General features: G+C 43.2%; 1 protein-coding gene across 4 annotated transcripts in view; it reads left to right on the top strand.

The window, feature by feature from the left end:
- Window positions 1–22,779, top strand: part of RAPGEF4 (Rap guanine nucleotide exchange factor (GEF) 4) — a 298,433-nt gene that overhangs the window by 142,866 nt on the left and 132,788 nt on the right. For all 4 annotated transcript variants that reach the window (XM_012650785.1, XM_012650786.1, XM_012650787.1 and 1 more), the window contains 2 exons: window positions 15,806–15,878; window positions 20,071–20,090. In XM_012650785.1, coding sequence (XP_012506239.1) covers window positions 15,806–15,878; window positions 20,071–20,090 — 93 coding nt within the window. The remainder of the gene's footprint in view (window positions 1–15,805; window positions 15,879–20,070; window positions 20,091–22,779) is intronic.

The following is a 22,779-nucleotide window of genomic DNA, read 5'->3' on the forward strand; positions in this document are numbered from 1 at the left end:
TCAGGACAGAGCTCGCCAGTCCAGTGAGGACTCGCTCCAGAGATGGAGGCAGCTGAGCCTGCAGAATGGGGGACACCAGAGCCTGGCATTGAGCAGAGCTGGCGAAGGCAGATGTGGATAGAGCAAATGCATTAAGAATAGTCACTTAAAGCTTCAACTCTGACTGCTTTTCATTTTTGATAATTTTTAGTTTTGATATGATTTTAAGTGTACCTAGCAAAGCTACAGCAATAGCACAAAGAACTCCCATAGACTTTTTGCCCAGATTCTGCCAGTTGTTTACATGTTGCCCCATTTGCCTCCCCCGTTCTCTCTTATTTTTTTCTGAATCATTTGTGAGTACTTTGAGACATTGTGCTCCTTGGCCCCTAACATTGCAGGGAACATTTCCTTAGAACAAGGACATTTTCTTATGTAACCATAATACAGTTATCAAAATCAGAAAATCTGGTTCCTTTTAACACTAATAATATTCAGTGCCATCCACAATGTTTTATAATTTCTGTTCTATTATTTTTAAACTCTCAGTGATTGAAGTTTTCATTTAAAATTTAATTAAAGTTCTTTTTTTCTTCTGACAGTTCTGGAAGAGAGAGCAAATGCAGTATTTTTTCTTCAAATATATTACACAGGAAGCTTTTGCCAAGTTTACAGAAATACAATTGATAGTCAATGGAGTTACAACATAATGACACCAATTAGATAAAGCCATCAGAGACAGCAAAGGAATTTTCCGAGTGATGTGTTTCATATCTGTTTGTCTTGGAATTAAATTTTTACAGTGCTATCTCATTTCTGAGACTAAAACTGAAATCAGACATGGGTTATACGTGAGTTTCTTAAAACTAAATTTTCACCGATGAGTATATTTTGGCACTAATTCCGAGAGAGCAGACTGGGTGCTCTATTCCTCTGTACTTCCTTTCAAAGTTACAAAATCGATTAGTATTCATAGATTTTGATGGACTAAATTTAGGCTTTGTTTTTATCGCATCAACTGATCATCATGCCAATCCTGGCCTGGCCCTTCTCTTAAGCAAGAAGTTTATTTATAAAGAACAAACATCACAGAAATATTTGACCATGTATATCACATGATTTCGAATAGCCTCTTTCATCATATTTCCAAATCACTAGCGTTGTGTGTATAGGTCTCCGGGCATTAGGATGATTTTTCTTTCAAGCATTAGTTTTTTTTAAATGGAAATATACCCTTTGGCAACATCAGTATGAGAAGAAACAAAGATGCAGAGGAAATGGGAACTAATATTCATTGCATGCCTGAGTCGTGAGGAGCTTTACTTGAATTATCGCATTCAGTTCTTCCATCAACCATGAGGGGTGCCAAGGTAATATTTCTGGTTTATTATTAGGAATCTGAACCTCAGAGTGGTTAAGAAATTCAATCAGTGATTCATTCACTCAACAAGGATTCCCTGAAAGCTTCCTATGTTCCAGGCACTGTGCTAGGTCCTAGGATGCAGTGAGAAAGAATATAGGTGTGGTCCCTAGCCTGTATTGGAAGAGAGGAGAAAGGCATTGAGCCGGCACACTCAGATGCAGTGCCTACCAACACATTACTGGGCACGCTGACGGCAGAGACGTGATGCTGAGAGAGAGAATGAAAGAGGACTCATGTAGGCAGGGGGCTTGGGAAAGGCCACTGCAGGGAGGTGATGTAAAAGCTCAGGTGAGTAGAATCTGGCAAGGCCAGCTTGGTGGGAAGTGCATTGCAGGCAGCTGGAGGAAAGTTCGATGTGTTGAAGGATCTGAAAGAGCCCAGCATGGTGGAAAAGAGCGGATGGGGAAGCGTGTGGGAGCTGAGGCTAGAGAGGCAGGCAGGGGCCAGGGGGTGTGAGGGTTCACAAGTCTTGTCAGCACCAGCAGAGATTTGCAGGGCTGCGATTGGAGCTCACGTTTGCCTGGATCTTAAAGCTTGTATCCCCCCAACTCTTTCAGCCTTGCCCATTCTCAGGGCCCCACCCTTCGGACACATGGCACCCTAATGTTCTCTTCCACACTAATTTCCAGAATGGCTAAAGCACTGCTTTCATTATTGACACCTCCTAGAGTCAATAGGAGAAGTGGAGCCTACTTTGTTATTTGATGATATAGAGGGAAATTAGAAAGTATGGGGCCTGAGTGAGGCCCAGAACAACACACCTTGCAGAAAAAACAGAGTTCTGATTATCTAGAACAGAGAGATGATAGACACCAGGATCCACTCAAAGGGTGGATCCATTCAAGGGGTGCAATATTCCATGATAAACAGAAGCTTCCCAAACCACACGGAACTATATTACGGTGATTTCCTAGATAGATTCAGTATTGGTTGAGATTGACACGGATGTTTCAAGGTTGTTCACGGGAACTTGGAGCAGCAATGAGACATGCTGATCGTGGAGGGGAAGGAGGAGAGCAGGCACACACAACACGTGTGGGCAGAAAAGCTGCCGCAGTTTGGAAGGAATCAAAGTAGAAAGTCTCTAAAGGTGAAGAATGACCGAAGCTAAGAAGTAGCGTGCTCTGGGAGGTTGAGTGTGCACAACAGATAAAGTCACTGTCCTTCTGTAGTTCACCTTCCAGCAACCAATGTGCATGGAGATGGCAGAAGCTGGGAAAATATGTGGAAACTGTATGCCTGGCCCCCCAGGGAGGGCGTGTTACTGGGTAGGATCTGAGTTAAGGCGGCAGGACAGATGAGTTATGTATGAATGCTTTTAGAGGAATTGGTCAGAAAATAACCGGAGAAATACATAGTGCCCGTGCCTCAGTGGTTTTGCATTTTGAGGGACAAAGCCAGAAACTAAAGGGGTGCTTCTACAGTGGGAAGTTCTGCTGTCTGTCCGAGCCGGCAAAGTCTTCCCACCCACCTGAGTCTCTACCTGGTCCCTCTGCCCTGCCTGCCACCCTCGGAGCCATGCACTGTAGAGTAAGGAAGCAAACACAAGATGCTGACAGTCTGCGCCAGCGGGATGACAGTCTGGAGCTAGTCCTTTCTGTGCAATGATCCTTTATGTTAGGTTTTTAAATGATCAATGCATCCTAATCCTGTATTATCAATATGTAAGCATGTTTTTGGAATTTCCATGTTTTCTTGGTTTGTATTACTGATATTACTGTTAATTTTATAAGAGCAGGGCTTCATATGTTAGTTTCTATTCAGAACAACTATACAGACTATCCATCATCCTTTGAAGACCAATATGGTTAAATAAAATGTCAATCAACTGTTTTTCCTTAAACGAAGAGGCAACAGCTATTTTTTTCACCCTTCACAGTCCCATTTTATCTGTTAGATGGACTGTAGTAGGTTCAGACTTAATGTAACCAGAGCTACAAGGATTTACTACACAGTAACAGCTCCAGAGCAGATTATTTTATGCCTTCCGATTAAGTAGCATTGACCTACTGCGTGTGCCTTGCTCTCGATTTGAGTTTCCCTAAGAGAAGCTCATGGCTAATTAATCACTTGAATATACAGAGTGTGCACTAACTAAAATTACACTCAGCCCAGTGAGCCCCTGAATCTTTGAACCTTTTAGTCATATTAAAAGCACAGATATGTTGAGTGAGCTTCAACAAGAAATCGGAGGCTTTAATGTTGTTAACAGTAAGTAGTTGGAGATTGTTTCACCTCTGCTTTTAGAAATGAAGCACCTTTATCTGCCCCCACCCTCGACTCCACTTCCCTTCCTCTTTCCTCCTCCTTTTCCCCATGTCAGGCCATTGTGAGGGGCCCCATCCAGGCCTGCCTTCCCCCTCAGCACATAATACCTTCCTTGTTTTCCCATCAAAACCATTCTCCACGCAGCAGCCAGAATGATCTTTTAAAAACAGCAATCTGTTCTTGTCACTTCTCCACTTTAAATGCTTCCTGTCATACTAGGATAATGGGATTCCTGATGGTGACGTGCAAGGCCTCACCTGTCCTGGGCCCTGCGTGAAGAGGCCTCACCCCCTTCTCCACCCTCCCGATTCCCCTTGGCCTCACCCCTCCACCATCCGGCCTTCTCTGTCTCTTAACATCCAACCGTTCCTCTCTCCCTTGAAGGTTCTTTCTCCCTTCTCCCCGCCCCTTACCCCCGAGCCTCCTCAGCCTCAGATTCAATGTCATTTCCCTGCCTCCCAAATCCAAATGGCCCACCTTTCACCACCTGACCATGTTTTTCAAAGCACCCTATACTTTTTCCCTTCTGGGACCTAACCCCATTGCTATCATACAGTTATCTGTATGATCTCATGTCAACGACTGTCCCCTTCACTGGACTGCAGGGCCTGTGCGGGCTCCACCATGCCTCCTGTGTCACCACTGAACCCACATGCAGTTAGTGTTTGTTGAGTGACTAGATGACTGTGTATTATTGTCCCATTACTTCAAGGTTAATCTGACTACTCTCAATGACAGAGTGAGACTTGATTAAACTATTATTTGCTCACAAGTAATACTTCTGCTTTCACTTGATAGTACGTGAGGGTCCCTACACCTACCTATTGGTCAGAATCTTGGGCGCCTTCACAGGCCACTAGGAGAGAGCATTTCTACCATGTGGTTTTCTCAGTGACTTTATTTGCTTTCTTGTAGCATCATCCTAGTTGTGCTGTAGTCTAGGATTCCTAAGTGATGCACGTTTGGCAAGCGTCTTCCATTAGAGCTACAGTGTTATGATTTCACTCCAGACAACCTCTCTCAGCAGGCTGGCCATGAATTAAGAATGGCTGTGAGTTAGCAAGCAGAATTTTGCCTCCACTTAGAAATATCTATAATAGGGCCAAAGGATGTCAGTAAACATTATTGAAAAATTGGCGATGGAAGTTCTTTTTGCCCTATTATGCCGATGCTATAGAAATTGAGAAACAGGGAAACAGAATAACTTGGCATAAGAGGTAAATGTAGTCCAGCCAGTGTTCTATTGTAGGAAAAGCAGCACATGTGGCTTTAAAATGGATAAACAGAAAACTTCTGCTTGCAGGTTTCCATTTGTAACTGCTTTGCTTTTTGCCTTCTTTTCTACTATTCACGTGTTTAAGAATTCTCTAGCTCTCTGGGATTTTAGAGCAATGTGTCACATCCATTTTCACATCATGTAGAGGTCGTGAAAGAACTCTCTCCAAGAAACATAGAAGAGGGAGCCTCTTCAAATAGCTCTTCAAAGCTATTCTACTGTCGAATCACGATGCTCTGGAGGAAGTACAGAGGACCTGTTTCTTGCCATGACATTTTATGATCTCAACTTTAGTATGCTGGGAGAACCTAGTACAACATAATGAATGGGACCTTATGATGAGACATGTCCCCACGTCCCCAGGACAGTCCTCTGCTATTCATTCCCAGTCCTGGGTACTACCTACTGTGTACTCTTGTTCTGAGCACGTGCCCCTCCCCCCAGGTGTTGGCAGCAAGATTGTCAGTCATCCTCATGGCTTCCTGATTGTAATGCTTTTCTAGTGCTGATTATCCCGGCCTGGGGGTCTCAGATATGTACCCCTGTGGAGCTACTGATGCTCTCCCTACAGCCTGATGGTCACTCAGGGGGAGGAGGATGGCAAGGGGACAGTTACTGGGAAGGAGTGTGCCCAAAGCTCAGTGGTCTCTGCCTGGCTGCCACTGGCCAGGCAGGAATATGGTGGCAGTCATGTGTCACACAGGCCTCCCTGGTGGAGGCTCCTGCTGGCAGCCTGGATGGGCCTTGGCAGTGGGCAGCAACTTGGAGAATACCCAGAAAAGATCTCACAGACTGCCAGGAAGGCCTTGACCTCCAGGGTAGGGAATCCTGCCCTGCCAGGCCCTTGTCTTCTCTTGTCATAGATGGCTCAGCTCAGGTTCAAGCTGCCAGCCTCCCTTTCTTCTCTGAGTCCTGCTTTGCAAACTGAGTTGCCTCTCAGAGAGTGATATGACTCTGTTATGTCTCCTCCCCCAGCAAATGCCACCCAACTTTTGTATGCCAGCTCCTGGGCTACATCGGGACCCTATGGAGCCCTTGTGCACATTAAAAAAAGTGCCCCCCACCTCTGGACGGGAGCAGCCCCAGGCCAGGGCTCAGGGGTTGTGGAGCAGAGCTGGACGTACTCCTACACCACCTCAGTCTCGTGGTGGCTCTGCCAGGCTTCCAGCCAGAATTCCTCAATGGCCTTGGGGGAGGCGGGCAAGGCAATTAATTGACTGAGAGGTAGACCAGGTTTTAACCTTTCTGAGAATGTCATCTTTTGTCTCCTTCTAGAAAACAGTATAGTTGGTTGCACATCTACAGCTTGATTCGGGGACAGGTGTCTGGCCTCACTAACCTAAGGACATCCTTCCTCCCTTTGTGCCCTGTTGCCCCTTTCACTTCTTACTCCCTTCCCTCTTCCCTCTATTCTGAGCCACAGGCACTGACTTGACTTTAAAAACTGGCAAATAATAATTTACAAATTAATTTTTAAGGGATTCTGTTAATAAGAAACAGCTCTGATCATTGAAAGGCTTTACTTATGTTTATTTTATAAATTATTTCTGGGCTTTCTCTCTCGTGCTTTTCCTTTCTCCGTCACTTTGGAACATGTCGCTTTCTCCTTGGACCATTTTACCATGTGGATCAAAAATAGGTCGTTTATTATAAAATCATTTAAGAAAGCATCTTATGTAAATTCTCATTGTTCCACAGCCCGATTTAGCAGACAGATCAATAGGTGTATTGCGGGTCTTTATGTTGTGTGCACATCAACAGCCTCAGTCATGTGAAGTCGTAATACAGAAAACGTTCTTTCCCAAAGCTGAAAACTATCTGGTTGGAAAATATCATCGAATATACTCTGGTTAGCTTAATTAATCCTTGGTTTGTTATTACAGTTACCAGCATTGTTATTATTATTATCAGCAACCATTTATTAAGTGCCTAATACGTGCTGGGCACTGTTACAGATTTTATTTCCCATCCTTACAGTGGTCCCAAAAGGTGGGTGCTGTGATCCCAGTTTCCTTACCCAGGAGACCGTGGTAAGTAAGTTACCCAAGTTCACACAGGTAGCGTGTGGCGGAATCAGAATTAAGACCCCAGTCTTGTGTGATTCCAACGTCTGCACGCTTCCCATAACATCAGAGGTTCTCGTTTTTTTCCACTGAAGTTCCTGAACGCAGAGGAAATCAATACATAATGCCTGGGGTCTAGACCCTTTGTAGCTAGAAGTAGCCAGCAGCCAGCTCAGAATTTCTTTGAAGTTTCATGCTTTAATCTTTAATATTTATGCAAATTTAGCTTTCTATTCCATAATATAAAAGCATAAAAATAATCCTTTAAACTACTTGACATAGAATAAAATTTAAGCTCCAGGAAGAGCTCCTGTTTATTCTTCCCATATCCCTTTCTGCCCTGCTGGATGCCACCCTGGGTGTCTGCACATCTCAGTTTGAGAAGGTCAGCACTGCACTGTGGTGCATCTCACTTAAATTCCTAGAACCAGTGTTGTCGCTAAACCTTCCAGTTACAGAGCAAAGTGTCCCTTGGCCAGGCCACCGCCATGGTAGTCTTCCTAACAAAGAGTAGAGTCCCTAACATTTCCCAGACAAATCCTAAATTGGTCTCTGTTGATTCTTCATGGAGATCTTTGAGTGACATCTTTCTGGTTGGAAGTTTACAGATTATTTAATATTGTGGTTAGCAAACTTTTATTAATATTTTTTTTAGAAATCGAAGTCATTTTTCAAATGAAACTGGTCTTGGCACTCTAATCTATAAAACAATTACAAGTGAAGATACTCTAGTTGCCATAGGGGCTGAAGGCCATGCTTGCCCTTGCCTGAGGGCCCTCCAGAGAATTCCGGGTTCTGCAGGAGAGATCTAATTCAAAGCACCCATTTCACTGATGAGACTGAATCGAGAGAGCTTGAAGGACTTGTCTGCAGTGACCCAACTGGTTAGTGGCGAAGCCAGGAGGAAAGGCTAAGAACCAAGCCTGCCAGGTGCTTCTAGGACCCTCTAGGGCCCTTGTGGTTTTCTTGTCATTTGTATAACTGATTTCCTGTCTGCCCTCAGAGGTCCTGAAAGGCTGGGAAGTGGCGTGTTCACGAGTCCTCCAGCCAGGATTCTCTGTGTTCTGGCCCAGAGTCATGGCAGCGTGGCTTCACTAACAGAAATGAGACAGAACTACATCCAACCTGGTGGTCTGCTGTGCGCCCACCCCAACACCCTAGAAAGGGCCTTGTAGAAGCTTCTTTTGACACGAACAAAATGCCTCTGTAATAGAATAACCTGAGCTGTCTCGGGTGTCACACAGGAGGCACACATCCTGAAGGCCACAGTGTAGGAGTTTGGGGGTAATACTGGAGCTTATCATTTCCTGCTCCCCTCAAAGCACTGATTCAGTGCTCTAATCTTTTCTTTATCTCACTGTTGACTTATCTCTACTAATTTGCTACCATCTTAGTACTTGAGCTAGAGGCATAGCTCTGTCCCATGTGCATGTGGTGATTTTAAAAAAGACTGAGTACCACCATTTAAGCTATTGAAGTGTTAGAGTGTGTTGGGATCTAGGGGAAGGGTTTTCACGGGGAGGTCCACCAGGGCCCCAAAGAGGTTATTGTCAAAGAGCTCAGCCAGGCCACAGCACACCTCAGCAGCGGGGGTGTTAAAGGGTGTGGCGGCCACATTGAGTAACCGCCATAGAGAAACCATGCTGACCCCAGGCTGACCTGTGTTGACTTATATGTGTGGGTGCTACTCAGCCTGGCCTTGGTAATTCCCTTTAGTTTTATTCTATGTTTCAGAAAACCTGGAGTGACTTTTAACCTCTATGAAGATACAAACTGCTACACAATCTAGGTTTACTGATATAATCATTTCTCTTATTTTTCAGTTCATCACTTGAGCATCAATAAGCCCTATTAGAAGGTTGCCCAGTATCTAACTCCCCAAATCGCCCTACCTCTGGAGGATTTTATAGTCGGAGGGGATCACCCCCACCTCTGCATGTTAATCTAAGGCAGAAGGCCATCCGCTCATTCCACTGCTGTCCTGACCCTGGCTGCCACTGCCACACTCTCTGATGAGTGATGCTGACCACCGCCACAGGCCGACTCCACCAGGCCAGCCCCTGGCCAGACAGACCCAGCAGCTGATCCCAAAGCCTCAGTGTTTGCTCAGCCAAGGGGGCTCCAGGCTTGGGCTCCCAACATTGTGCCCTTGGTCCTCATCTATTCCAGGCCACCTAGACATAGCAGCATCTGGGTTAGCATTTGTCACTGTGCAAACCTAGCATGTCTACACCCCTTTCCTCTCCAGAGCCCTCTAGGCAGTTTCTCCACCACACCCTAGAGACACAAGCCGTGTCTGCACCCCACTTGGAGCACCACTGATTCTACAGCAGCCCTGTTAGAGACGGCTCATTCATATTCCAAGGTAATCTTCCAGCCTGGCCTATTCATTGTAGAAGCCAGAACTTTAAATCGTACACATTTAGTCTTTGATAGGGTGTTCCTTTTATCTATTGTTGTCTAAACAAACCGCACCAAATCGAGTGGTATAAAACAACTGCCATTTTTTTTTTTTTTTGAAATGGGATCTCACTGTGTCACCTAGGCTGGAGTTGTAGGTATCATCATAGCTCACTGCAACCTCAAACGTCTGAGCTCAGACAATCCTCCTGCCTTAGCTGCCCAAGCAGCTGGGACTACAGACCTGCACCACCATGCCTGGCTTGGTTTTTTTTAATATTTTGTAGAGGTGGAGTTTTGCTATGTCGCCAGGCTGGTCTCAAAATCCTGGCCTCAAGCAATCCTCCTGCCTCAGCCTCCCAAAGTGCTGGGATTACAGGCATGAGCCACCGTGCCTGGCCCTAACCACTATCTTATTACACAAATGGATTCTCTGAGGACTTCCAAAAGGGCACGGAGGGATGACTTGTCTCTGCTCCACACTGCCTTGGCCTCTGCTGGGAAGACTTGGGTGGCTGGAGTTGATTTGAGCCCCTGGGAGCTGGAATCATTTGGAGGTGTCAGAGGCTTGGCTCAGGTGGACTGTTGACCAGAGCACCTCTGTGTGGCCTCTGCATGCAGCTTGGGCTTCCCACAGCATGGCAGATGGCCTCTGAGAGGCAGCACCCCAAGAAAGAGCATCTGGAGAGCAAGTGCTCCCAGAGACCAAGGTGGAAGCTGCAAGGCTTCTTCAGATCTGGCCTGGGAAGTCACACAGCATCGCATCCGCTGCATTCTGTTGCTTACAAGACAATCATGAAGGTCAGCCCAAGTTCAGAGGGAGGGGAATTAGATGCTCCCTTTTGATGAAGGAAAGAGAGGGTCACATTTCAGGAAAGCATGTGGGATGAGAGATAGTGTTGTAGTCACCTTTAGAAAATACAGTCTGCCTCTGTCCACTGTCTGGCCATAACAATTCACGCCTCTCCCACAGACTCCCAAAGTCTTTCCCTGTTATGGCATCAACTTATCAGCTAAATCGGGTCTTGATGTAGATGGGGCATCTTGGATGCTGCTTCTCAGGTACAGTTCCCTGAGGATGCGTCTCCTCAGTCTGAGACCTGTGAATGAAAGAGACAAGTTATGTGCCCCCACACCCAACAAGCAGTGGGTACAGGGGACAGGAAAACTGCAACAGACACTCCCATTCAACAAGAGGGCAGGGGTCGGAATGAGAGTCACATAACAGTCACCAGTCCATAGCAACTCTGAAGTCCAGCTGGGCAAATGGCACCAGTTCCTTGATTAAGAGCCAGTTCTACTCCCTGGGAGTTGTTTTCTGTGGCTCCTGGCTGAGCTTTTAGTTCTGCTCTGCATCCTATTCCCTTTTCATAAAAAGTAGTCTGTGTTGCAGCTGATGAGTTTTCTCAGCCTGCTTCCTGCTCAAGGAACTTCAGGGGTCCAAAGGATTTTTTTTTTTTTTTTTGGTATGTTCTGACTCTGTCTCTTTCAGTCCAACATAGTGTAATTTGTTTAAAACCTTGGTGGGTTTCTTATGTATCAATTTATAATCCATTCCATTGGACAAAAGCCAAACCTACATGTATCTTTGCATAAACTGTTTTCTACTTTGAACCCTTTTTGAAGTTACTGTGATACAACATCCTTAAGATTCTTTAAAAGTCTTTCGTCTATCTAAAATAACCTATGAAGCACCACCTTAAACCTTTCTGAAGTCATAAAAAAGGGTTTTACGTTGTGCCCTCGGCCTCTTTACTCTGAGGCTTTGTTTGCCTGCCAGTGCCCTGCTTTGATCTTTGCCATGAGGGCCTGTCTTACTTTGAACATCTTTTACTGAGAGAGGTTGGAGATGAGAAATAGCTTTATTTTTGAACTTTATAAGTCCTGGACCCTAATTTATATTTACTGTAAATGATGATTGCAAACTAAACGACTCCTTTGTCAGCTTATCTGTATCTGTATCTTCTGTTAGCTGGAAGAAAACAGTTGGCACTTTCTGCCTGGAAATCTCCTTTGCCAGACCCACCAGTTGTTTGGTACATTTTCCATTTTCCACATTACTGCGGGTGTCGGTTTTGCTAAACTTTCCACCACTACACAAGGGTGCATGCCCTCCACCTTCCGTTAGTATCTCCCTGACTCTTCTGTAAGCCCTCATTGGGTCCCCTCCAGCCCTGTCAGGCTTCCTTCCACCTTCCACCTCCAATCCCCAAATTAACACCACACATTTTAGGTCTTGTTACAACACTGCCTCACTTTCAGATACCAACTTCTACTGCTGTGTAACGAACTGTGCCAAACTCAATGCCACATGCCAACCACCACTTTGTTACACCCGCAGATTCTATGGGTCGGGTCAGGAAATCGAACAGGATGCAGTGGGAAAACTTGTCTTCGAGCTGAGGTGGCTGGAATGGCTGGAGGCGACTTGGCTGGCTGGGGGCTGGATTCATCTGGGGCTTCTTCCTCACACGTTTGCTTCTGGCCGGGAACTCAAAGGCCGGGATTAGCTGGGATGGTTGACCAGAGCACTCATATATGGCCTTTTATTTGTCTTAATTCCTTCCTTCCTTCTTTTAATAATTGTTTTGGTTTTTATTGTTTGGGTGGGTTTTTTGTTTTGTTTTGTTTGTTTGCTGTTTTAGTAGGTAGAATCCTTTCTTCAAATGAAATCTAGTATAGAAGTTCAGTAATACATGTGAAATAGAGAAGAACATTAACTGTTCTGGAGTCCCGAGGCACAAAAGTCAGAAGTTCTAAAGGATAAACAGTGACAACTAAGTCTCTCTCTCACTGGACCCTCAACCATGAGATCACTTTTCCAGAGGCAACCCTTGTTACTACTCTCTTGTGTATCTATCCAGAGATAGTCTACACATTTACAAATCTGTATATATATCCACACACACAAACATCTATCTTTTTATCCCCACAAAATGGTGGAATGCTTTACATACGATGCTGTAGTTTGCGTTTTTAAAAATTAAAAACATTGTGGCGATCATTTCATATCTATATGGATAATGCTGCTTCATTCTTTTGCATGACTGCATACTATTCTAACACCATCTATTTATCAAGAAATAACTCAGCATAATCTTGATCTAGCACCTCTTACATTATCCTGGGTAGAGCTTGAGCCCATCCTTCAAAGTGAGATATCACAAGAATGAAAAAATAAGCACCACAGGTACTCACCATCAAATTGGTACTAACTGATCAACACTAAGGTACTCATATGGTAGTAATGTTCATTGGGTGTCGGTCAGATGAGGGTTGGGGGTGGGTAAATTCACAACTAAGGGATGTGGTGCTCACGGTATGGGGGAAGGGCACACCTCTCACCCAGGCTTGGGTGAGGCAAAGGCATTACTTGAAACCAAAATGTTTGTACGCCCATAAAAAAAGAAATAACTCACCATAATCTGCTTACCAGGATGAATGTCCTTTACTTACGAATATTTGGGTTATTTCCAGTTTGTTGTTGTTTGCTATTACAAACAGGTAACATGCTTGCATACATATTCAAGTATTTCAGAAGGCTCTACATCTGCCCTCTAAGGGAGGGTCCTAGCTCAGTCAAAGGAAATACGCATTTTAAAAGTAGTTAGATCCAAATTGCCTTGCACTGAGATTGTATCATTTTACAGTCCCATAAGCAATATATGAGAGAACCTGTTTTCTCCATTGTCATCAACGGAATATTAGCAAACTTTTTGAAACTTTGCCAAGTTTTGCCAGGTAAAACTGCTATTGCACTGTAGTTTTGATGTGCCTTTCTATTATGAATAAGGTTCAACAGCTTTTCATATGGTATTTTCTTTTATAGACTTTTTTAAACTTGTGCTTGGAAGATGAAATGCTGAGCAAAGATCAAGCAATATGTAAATAATTTAGGAATCCCAATTTTTTGATATAGGTTTTATTCTAGTTAGCTCTTTTTATCCTAATTAATATAGGGTACTTTATAGGGTGCTATATAAGAAATAAATTTCCCAGCTTTAGTTAATGTTTATTAAAAAGTACTCCATTAATTTTAAAAGATTGACTTTTCATTTACAAGTATAAATATTTCAACCCTGTTTTTGTAATTTCCCCTGTAACAAAAGCTGTTATACTGTAACCAATGTTCTCTTATTAAATAAACTATTTTTAATTTCAATTTAATGATGACATGAATGAAACAATTAGAAGTTTGAACATCAACTGGATATTATGTAGTTGTTACATTTCTTAGCTATGATAATGGTATTGTGGTTTTGTTTGAAAAAAAGGAGTCCTTATCTTTTAGAGATTCTTACTGAAATATATATGGTTTAAAAGATATAGTAGCTGGGGTTTGCTTCAAAATAATTCTGTAATGGGTGAGTAGATAGATGTATAGATGAAATAATATTGGTCATGAGTTAATAATCATTGAATCTGGGTGTGGAGTATGTGGCAGTCTGTCTATTTTTATATTTGTTTGGAATTTTCTAGAAAAAATTTAGAAATTCAATAGTTAAGTATCAAGTTCATATTATGTGGAAGATATAGTGCCCCATGTTGCAGAAAATAGATACTTCACAAGTGCCAGGGACCCTGTCTGCTTGTTTTCTGCCTAAGTTCTCTGCACACAGTAGGTGCTCAATACACACATGTCCTGAAGTCCAGTCTGCATGCTCCTCCCCAAAGGGCCACTCTAGTCTCAGTTCCCACAAGTGTTGGCCCTGATGATGTGTTCTGTGAGAGAGTAGCAGACCAGGGGCTACGGGGTTTGAAGGAGGTGAAGTCCCATTCATCCAGGAATCAAGGAAGTGCTTCTGTGAAGTTCATGAGGATTGACATTGAGGTGCCTGAAACAAACATCTGTCACATCAAGACATCTCTAAACAAAGTAAAACGGCCCCTTTAACATGAACTATTTTTTTAGGAGCCTCTTAGGAAGTTGCTAACGATAAGAAGATTGACCCAAAAGGCTATAGGGGGATCACAAAAGCTTAGAACACACCCAGTCCTCATCTGCTCTCTTTGAGCTTATTTTATTTATTGTCCAGAATAATATGATGCCCAGAAATGTGCTTAATGAATGTTCTCTCTCTTGAAGAAGAGTAGATGGTGTCATAAGAAAGAAGAGAATCAGGATTGGGAAATTATCAAAGGAGATGTCAAGAATGCAGGGTGATACATTGGTCCTGTGGGTATGTTTGAGTGATTAGTTAGTTCAAAGGCAAAGAAAATCATGGTTTTAATGCTTGCACGCAGGTGTTAGTATAGTTGCCTCAGAATGAGAAGAAAAAAATATTTTTTAAAAAAGCTAGTCACATCTTGACTAGAAGAAGGCTCTTTTGAGAAAGCATCAATGTCACATTGCAAACGCCATTCACATGTACCAAATGGGCCAGATGGTTGCCTGAATACTGCATGTCGCCAGCTGCCCATTGCTACAGATGAAGCCTTTTCTGCTGACGTTTGTATAACCTGTGAGCACGCTATGATTCTTTTGATGCTGTTTAACATTTGTATGTCATCATAATTATAAACCATAAATATACATGACACCATGCAATAAATAAAATTGCCCAGTTTCCATTCTGAAAGAGGAGGCTGTATTTATTACCTGAGAAGACAGGGTGGCTAATCCTCATTTTCTGTTCTTCGTCAATGTCCCTCCTCTCTAGCTAGATGCTCTAGATTGCTTTATGCTCACCAAGGCTTCTTCCTAACAGCACAGGCTCCCGAGGCTCCCGGGCCCCAGGTTTTAGAGCATGCCTGGACCCAAAGCCAGGTGAATACAATTCAGGGGAATCCAAATAGTTCTAAATTAAGCCAAACTATTTTATTTGACACATACCAAAAGTTCTTTGGAGGTCACATAGCAGGCAGGTGTACAGTGTAAAAGGAAGTAGATAAATGGAAGCGAATCAGCTTCTTTCAAAACAGACGTTTTTCTTGAGATGCATGTCTTTTTGCTTTGAAAGAAGCTGATTCAGTGGCATTCACCTATTAAGAAGGCAGCGCATGTATCTGTATCTGCGTCTATAGAAACCAAATGCCTTTTCCCTCTACGAAAAGCTAAGCATGTGTTTGCAGGGGTGGAGAGGGGAGCAGGGGTGGAGGAGGGTGAAAAGCCCACCCAATTCAGTCAGCCACAAATACATAAATGAGCTGGCTGAGAGAGACCTCCTGCCCCCAGGCGGGGTGCGGGGCAGGCGCATTCAGGCTTATTCAGGAAGACCTCTTTAGAATACATCTTTATTTTACGCCAGAGACCCCAGAGAGCACGTTTCAGGGCTCTATAAATACAAGGCTCAGATGCTTCCTGACACGCAACGTTTCTGCTTTTTAACATGTAAATAAATGAATGCTCAAAGCAAGTAAATATCTGTGTGTTGAGTTTACAATCTTGTCTTTCAGAAATATCGACAGTATATGGCAGGACTTCTGGCTCCTCCTTATGGTGTTATGGAAACAGGCTCTAACAATGACAGTAAGTGGAAAATGTGAACATTTTGTATCTAAAAATTTGTCGTGTGGTGTGTGTTTTCATGTGACAAAAAAATATGTCCTACACCAGTTTGACGGAGTAAGTCTCCAGACTCTTGGGGATAAACAAACCTGCCAGCCCACACTTAGGATATTTTTAAAGAAACGGTTAATATAGTATTACTGTGTGGTCTTAGCTGATCAAGGGAGGTACGTATGCTCTGGTGCCAGCTGGACTTTCAGCATGCCTAGAATACTTTCTCAAAATATCTTCATTTTATAGTGAAATCCAGTTTCTGTGTTTCTGTGCCCTTTTAAAAATGGGATTCAGGAACTGTTTTTGTCTCAGTCACATCTAGATACCTGAGAGCCCTTCCTCTTGCGTATTTTGACGCTATTGATCAAGGAGAGAAGCAGTGTGAGTTGTTTATTTAATCTTCTTAAACCATGGCCTCTTCAAATTCCAGGCCTTTGTAGATTTTAGGTGCTCTTACCACGCGCACACACACACACACACACACACACACACACACACACACGCGCGCGCGCTCGTGACTGTGGAAGGTGACAGATTAATTTGCTTAACTGTAGTAATAATTGCAGTAGGATTTCACTAGGTGTGTGTATATCAGAACAGCATGTTGTAGACATTAAACAAATTCAGTTTTAAAAATCCAGGCCTTTGACAAGAGACGAGTCTCTGGCTGGTCATAAAAGAAAGGAAATTTTTCTCTGTGATACTCTTTTCCAGGGGGTGCCCACTAGACTCAAAGCACCCTGTGTCCTCTGGGTCTGTTTGTCTGTTCGTGCACGTCGGAGGCATATTTAGCACGCGTTGGTTACCATTGCTGGGAGTTGCTCTGTGCGTCTGTGAGTCTCCTTATTAAGCTCTCACGAGTATACGTGTAACAGGGGGGTCTTTGGAGCTCTAGCACTTGAGCCAGCAGACACGGTGATGCGGCGGCAGCGCTACCACGCCACGCATCTTCGGAGCCACAGTCACCCTTCAAATCCTCTTCCTGGCTTCCGGAGCTCCCGCCCTCCCTTCCAGACTTGTCACTCTGCAGGTGAACTTTTCCCCTGCTTGACCAAGATCTCAAGTGAGCATCCTCACTCTCCTTCCCTGTTTCACGTTTTCTGTGCAGCCTCAGCCGTCTCTCCCCTTAGCCTTCTACTGCCCTACGGTGGGGCCTGGGGGTGGGGCGGGGGGAAGAGGGACAGGTCCTTCTTTCCTTTCCTCCTCTGCTCTTGGTTTTTTCTCTCCTGGCTGAGCTAGGGATGACTGGCTAGTTAGGAGCGCCTGAGTTGAAATCCCAGCTGGGCTGTCTTCTAGCTGTGTGACCTCAGGCAAGCCCTTAGTCTCTCTGTGCCTCAGTTTCTTCATAGAATTGTTGTGAGGATTAAATGAATCAAAACATGCCAAGTGTTTGAAAGGGTGCCCGGCATATAGTAAGCACCCAGATGGTGTTAGCTATCATTTTCTCACCCCCAGTCATTCTGGAACCCCTCAACATCTGGCTCTGCACCCACACTTCTTGAATAAACCACTCTAAAGTCACCAGCAACCAACCAGTAACCAGACCCAATCGTTCCCATTCCCCGTCCTTTCTGATTTGAATAAGACTGTCCACAGTCAGACTCCCTCCTCCCTTGGTGCCCAGGGCTCCCCTGCACCATGCTTCTCTCAGATCTCTCCAGCCACTCGCATCTTTGACCCTTTCATAGGTACTTCTTCCCCTTCCCACTAAGAGTCTAGTCATGGCTGTGTTTCTCTTCCCTATACTTTCCTTCCTTTCCTGCAGCTGATACAAATGCTTTTAGAGCCAATAACCTCTGTTTGATTCCTCCAAGGGGCAGCCTAACTTTCCAAATGACTGCGGGTTCTCTCTCTGCCCACATGGCCTGCTGTCCTCTCAACCTCAAAATGTCCATAAGGGAACATCTACTGAGCCCTGCAAAACCTTGCCTTCCTCCTAAAAGGCCCATTTCCAACAACGCTGCCTTCGTCCTACACCGGGCTCTACACTGCAAGCACCATGGACGCCTCCCCCATCCCCACCACTGAGGCGGTCACGCGTCCCACCCTCACTCCTTTGCACACTCACAGCCTGCCCTCCTGGGTCGGGCAGAGATGACTCAACTGGCTCTGAACCTTCACTGTCTTGCCCTTGGTCTACCCAACACCTGATTGCTGTAGAACTTTTTTTTTTTTTTTACTTTTTATTATGAAAAATTTCAAGCATATGGAAAGTGGAAAGAATGACACAGTTAACACCCTTATTTTCCTCACTTCGATTTAATTAGTATTTTAGTGCTTAAATATGATTTTCTTATTAATAAATTAATATGTATTGTAATAGTAACATTTTGTCATCTCTCCTTCTTCTAGTCACATACACACATTTCACCCCAAATACTTCAGCAGACATTTTTGAAAATCAAAACTTTTCCATGTACAACCACAGCACCATTACCACACCTATTGACTGGCACGGTTTTCCTTGATAACATCCACCACCCAGTCCGTATTCCAGTTTCCCCAACTGGATGTCATTATCCCTGATTGCCCAAACTGGAGTTCAAAGACCATGCCATTGCACCTGGTGTTTGTGTCTTCACCATCTTTTAGTTTTGAACAGTCTCCTTCCCCTCCTCATGTCACTCAAGACCTTTTCATGATTGTCCATTGCCTGCCATGGAAGGTGAGATTCCAAGACTATTATGCCTTAGCCCAACTATCAAATTCCTGCATGGCCTCAAATCACCTTTTCGGTATTATTTCTCTACAGATACCCTAATTCCTAGCCTCTCATATATGGCGACTTGTGCAACTATGTATTTATCTTATTGAACCTGCTAGAGAGTAAGCTTCTGTTACATCCCATACACCTCATACTGTCAACGCTAGTTCTTTCAAATGGATGTTGACTGGATGGATGGACAGATTCAAGATGAGTTTTGGAGTGCAGACATTAGGCCGTCCTTCCTCCCTGTGACATACCTGGGAAGTGATGGCAAAGATACTATTAATACTCTCTTTCAGAGGAGGACTCTGTCCTTTGCTTCCTGGCTGAGCTTTTATGTCCTGGTGCTGTCTCCATGGGGGGTCAAAGCTTTAAAGAGGGAATGTTTCCAAATAGTCTTTTCCATCCTTGCCCCTCCTGCATACTGTGCCGCTGCCTATTAGGGTGGGCACTAAGTTCTTTTAATGCTAATATTATCAATCCTGTGTGGCCCTTTGTGTAAACAGAATGTCCTTTTTACTCAGAACGTAGACACACTGTGTTTTCACATTGCAAACCACCTCACACCACTCCACTTGAAAGCTGGGTGCAAGCCACGCATAAAAACCACCTGTGCTTCTGTCTGTTCAATATAAAGCCACTTGTGTCTGCTGTTCTGCGGGCATTAGGCTCTGCTGGAGCTGTGAACCTTCCAGTATGATCACCCTGACAGTGCCAGTCAGCGGAGCAGCCCCAAAGGAAGTGAAATGGAATGGGGCTGGCTGTAGTAGATACTCACAAAAGGGTTGCAAATGAATGAACAAATGAGTGAATGGATGAATAATTAACTTTTTAGCTAAGAAAACTGAGATACCCCTGGAAATAGCCACTGCCATACCCAGACCTGACTTGGAGGCAGTAGGAGTTTGCTTTGCTCAAAATGGAAATTGTTTATGTGTTTCTTGTCCCTAAGTTTAAATCACTGGAGTATTTGCCTGTCATATGACAAAAAAATAAAAATAAAAATGAAAATAAAAATAAAAAAATAAATCACTGGAGCAGTGTGAAGTGGTTTGCTATGTAAAAATACAGTATGTGCAACTTAAGAGTTGATGTGTCTGTCCAAAATTCTGAGTGTTCTGGTGCCTAAGTCAGTGGCATTAGTTGCTTACATGGTGTGAATGAATCAGTGATGGATTTTTACCGCTGGGAAAGTAAAGCACATTGTAGAGAAGCAAAATAAGCATGGGTTTTGTTGTCTGGGCACATAGCCCTGCTCCTGATTCATTGATTTATTTTAGCCTCATTATGTAAGTTTTTATATTTCTAAGCGGCATTATGTAAGTTTTTATGGAAACACAAATTGAAAACACTAAAATTTTACTTAGTTTGGTTCAGCAAAGGATTTCAGTTCCGTTTTACAGGTTGATCATACAATTCATGGCCTCTCTCTGTCTCTTTTTCCTCCTTTAGGGATTCCTGACAAGGAGAACGTGAGTAGCTACTCTCTTCTGCCTACCTTCTAAAAACTGTCATAAGGTAAAAAATAATCATGGTAACCCTACCAGCAAAGAGAGCTCTTGATCCACATCCAACAGAGCAATAAATATTTTTCTAATCTCATTCTGGCATCTTTGGCGAATCACTTTGAAATATAAAGGGGAGAAGGTTGATTGCTCTGACATGGTCATCACATGTCTGTAATATTAACTAGTCTGAAGAAAGGTTATTCTAGAGGCAAGTGGTACAATTGCTAAGTGTTTTCTTTTTCCCATGGTGCATACATGGCAGTAGAACAAATCATTAGCTTAATAGCTTGTAGAAAACTAGTTGGTTTTCCTTAGTAGGAATGCAAACTATGAAATTCAGGGTCAGTTGATGAATTTGCTTAATTATATCCAAGTGCACTAAAGTCAACATTTCTCTTTAGAAACTGAGGATAATTAATTGCTATAATTGTTTCTGTAAAACTGTACTCTTCTTGTAAAAGAGTAGAAGGGTTAGGACAAAGCTTTCACTAAGAAACAGTGCCAAGCATGCATTCTAAGGATGGTAGTGGTTTAATGGCATATCTTTGCATGCAAAAATAATGATATCAATTTTATTAACTAGAATCTAGATTTACATAACGACATGGAAGGGTTAATGATGGAAGTGTGTAAAAATTACTCTCACGCTGTACTTGGTTGGCTCTTAGATGTATCACCTTGTAGCTGTGTTCCTTGATTGCTATACCCAAGTGGCAATGTTACAGAATTGTCACCCTTCCTTTTCTCTGCTTTCCATCCTGTGTCTGTGGGAAGATACACTGTCCGAATTAAATTTAGATTATTTCTGTGTCTCTTTTCAGAGATCTGGCCCTAACTTTCTTTCAGTCTTCCTCTTTTCATAATGTTGGTTTTAAAGGACTGGTGCCAAATTCTAGCCCACTGCTGCATCACTACAAATTTGGGTTTGAGACCTAGCAATGTCACTTCAAATGTCACACCAAAATTTCACTGTGTTTTGTTCAGCAAAGGATTTCAGTTCCTAGCTGTGGGGCCTTGCACAAGCTACTTGATTTGCCTAAACATCCTGCCTCATCTTTAAAATGTAAATGGTATTCGTGATTACCTTAAAAAGAAATTAAGAATATTGAATGAGATAATCTGTGGAAAGCAAAGAGTTAAGTAAAACAGAGCTTGGTAAATGTTAGGCCTATTATTGCAATTATTATTATCTCAAGCCTTGTTGCGTTTTCTAGCTATCTTTTCACCTCTGAAAAATGTCCTGCCCTTTTTAAAGTAACTGTCCTTTTGCCTTTTGTGGCTCTCCTTAAAATACCTTTCTTCAAGGAACCTTACTGTCGATCTTTTGCTTTTAAGAATTTGTGTCTCTGTGTTGAGTAAAGCTCTAGATAGTCAGGCTCATAAAGATTCTAAAGCAACAGGCTTTAGAGTCTAAAGTCACAAACTGATCCTGCTACCATTCTGGACACGGATGTTCCAAATCATCTGTCCTGCAACAAATACTCCACAAACCATTAGCCAAATGAAGGTGATGAAAGGGCCTTGTACTTCCTCATCGAGGGTCTAGCAGTGATGTGGGGGCACACGCAGAATGTCCAAGCCCTGGGAGGGCTAACATGTTCTAGGCTTCAAAAGGAAGCCGCGTCTCTCTTAGGCACTCAGTGACCTTTAGGTTGGATCCCCGTGCAGAGGGACGACAGGCACAAGGCTCTAAGCAGAGGGCCCAACAGCTGTCACCATGTGGCTCACTTTTTGACAAAATAGTAGTTTGGAGTTTGCAGAACAATGAGTTTGTCGGATGCAATGAGCTGTTAACAATATGTTATGAAAGTTTTGGGGGACTGGCTGGGCTGTCTCCCCAATGTTAGTAGCAGTGTATGCTTATTTGTATTTGTTTGGGCTATTAGGTCACATTCTCTAGCAAAGAGAGAAGCGCACTTTAATTCTCTATTAGCAAATAGAGTAGATGTGTCGTCACATGTGACTAAGAAAGCTTTCCGATGGCATCAGTGAAGTACAGCAAGTGAGATGAAAGACACTCATGAGCAGAGACGAAGCTCTAGAGAGATAAAAAGGAGCCTAAGAGCCTTAAAGTGGTGTTAATTGAAAATTTTTCCTCTATAAGGGACAAGTTGTGTTATGAGGATTTCTTTTATCCCTTACCTTCTTTAACTGCGTGCTGGGCAATATTATATTCCCCTTATGTTTCTAAATAACAACACTATGCCTGGGGACTGAAATAAAAGCACTTCCACTGTTATTCCAGTGTTCCAAATAAATTCTTTGTGGAAAAATATTTTCTCCTTTCCAGCTTCTCCTCATAATTTTGTTAATCACTGTGTATCACTTTTCATCAAATATACGGGCATCAGCATGTGGTGTTTGTAGCTGCCTTGCCAGCCATATTTTATTTTGACTCATAAAGTTCTTGCATAAAAAAGAACTTTCTTTTCATAAATTGCACTCTTGCAGAGACATATGGACTAGCAGTTACTTGCTGGATTATTTTGTCTACTACTTACCATAATTCATAGGAACATCAATTCACATTAGATGACACAGGACACTGGGACCTATTAAATAATCAAGAAAAATACTAGAAATACAACAGGGGAGCCAGCAAAGCAAGTAGACTATTTTGATAGGGTTGTGATTATTCAGGGCTGTTGGTTTT

The sequence above is a fragment of the Propithecus coquereli genome, unplaced genomic scaffold (genome assembly GCF_000956105.1).
Source record: "Propithecus coquereli isolate 6110/MARCELLA unplaced genomic scaffold, Pcoq_1.0 Scaffold34, whole genome shotgun sequence".
In the NCBI taxonomy this organism is placed as follows: Eukaryota; Metazoa; Chordata; class Mammalia; order Primates; family Indriidae; genus Propithecus; species Propithecus coquereli.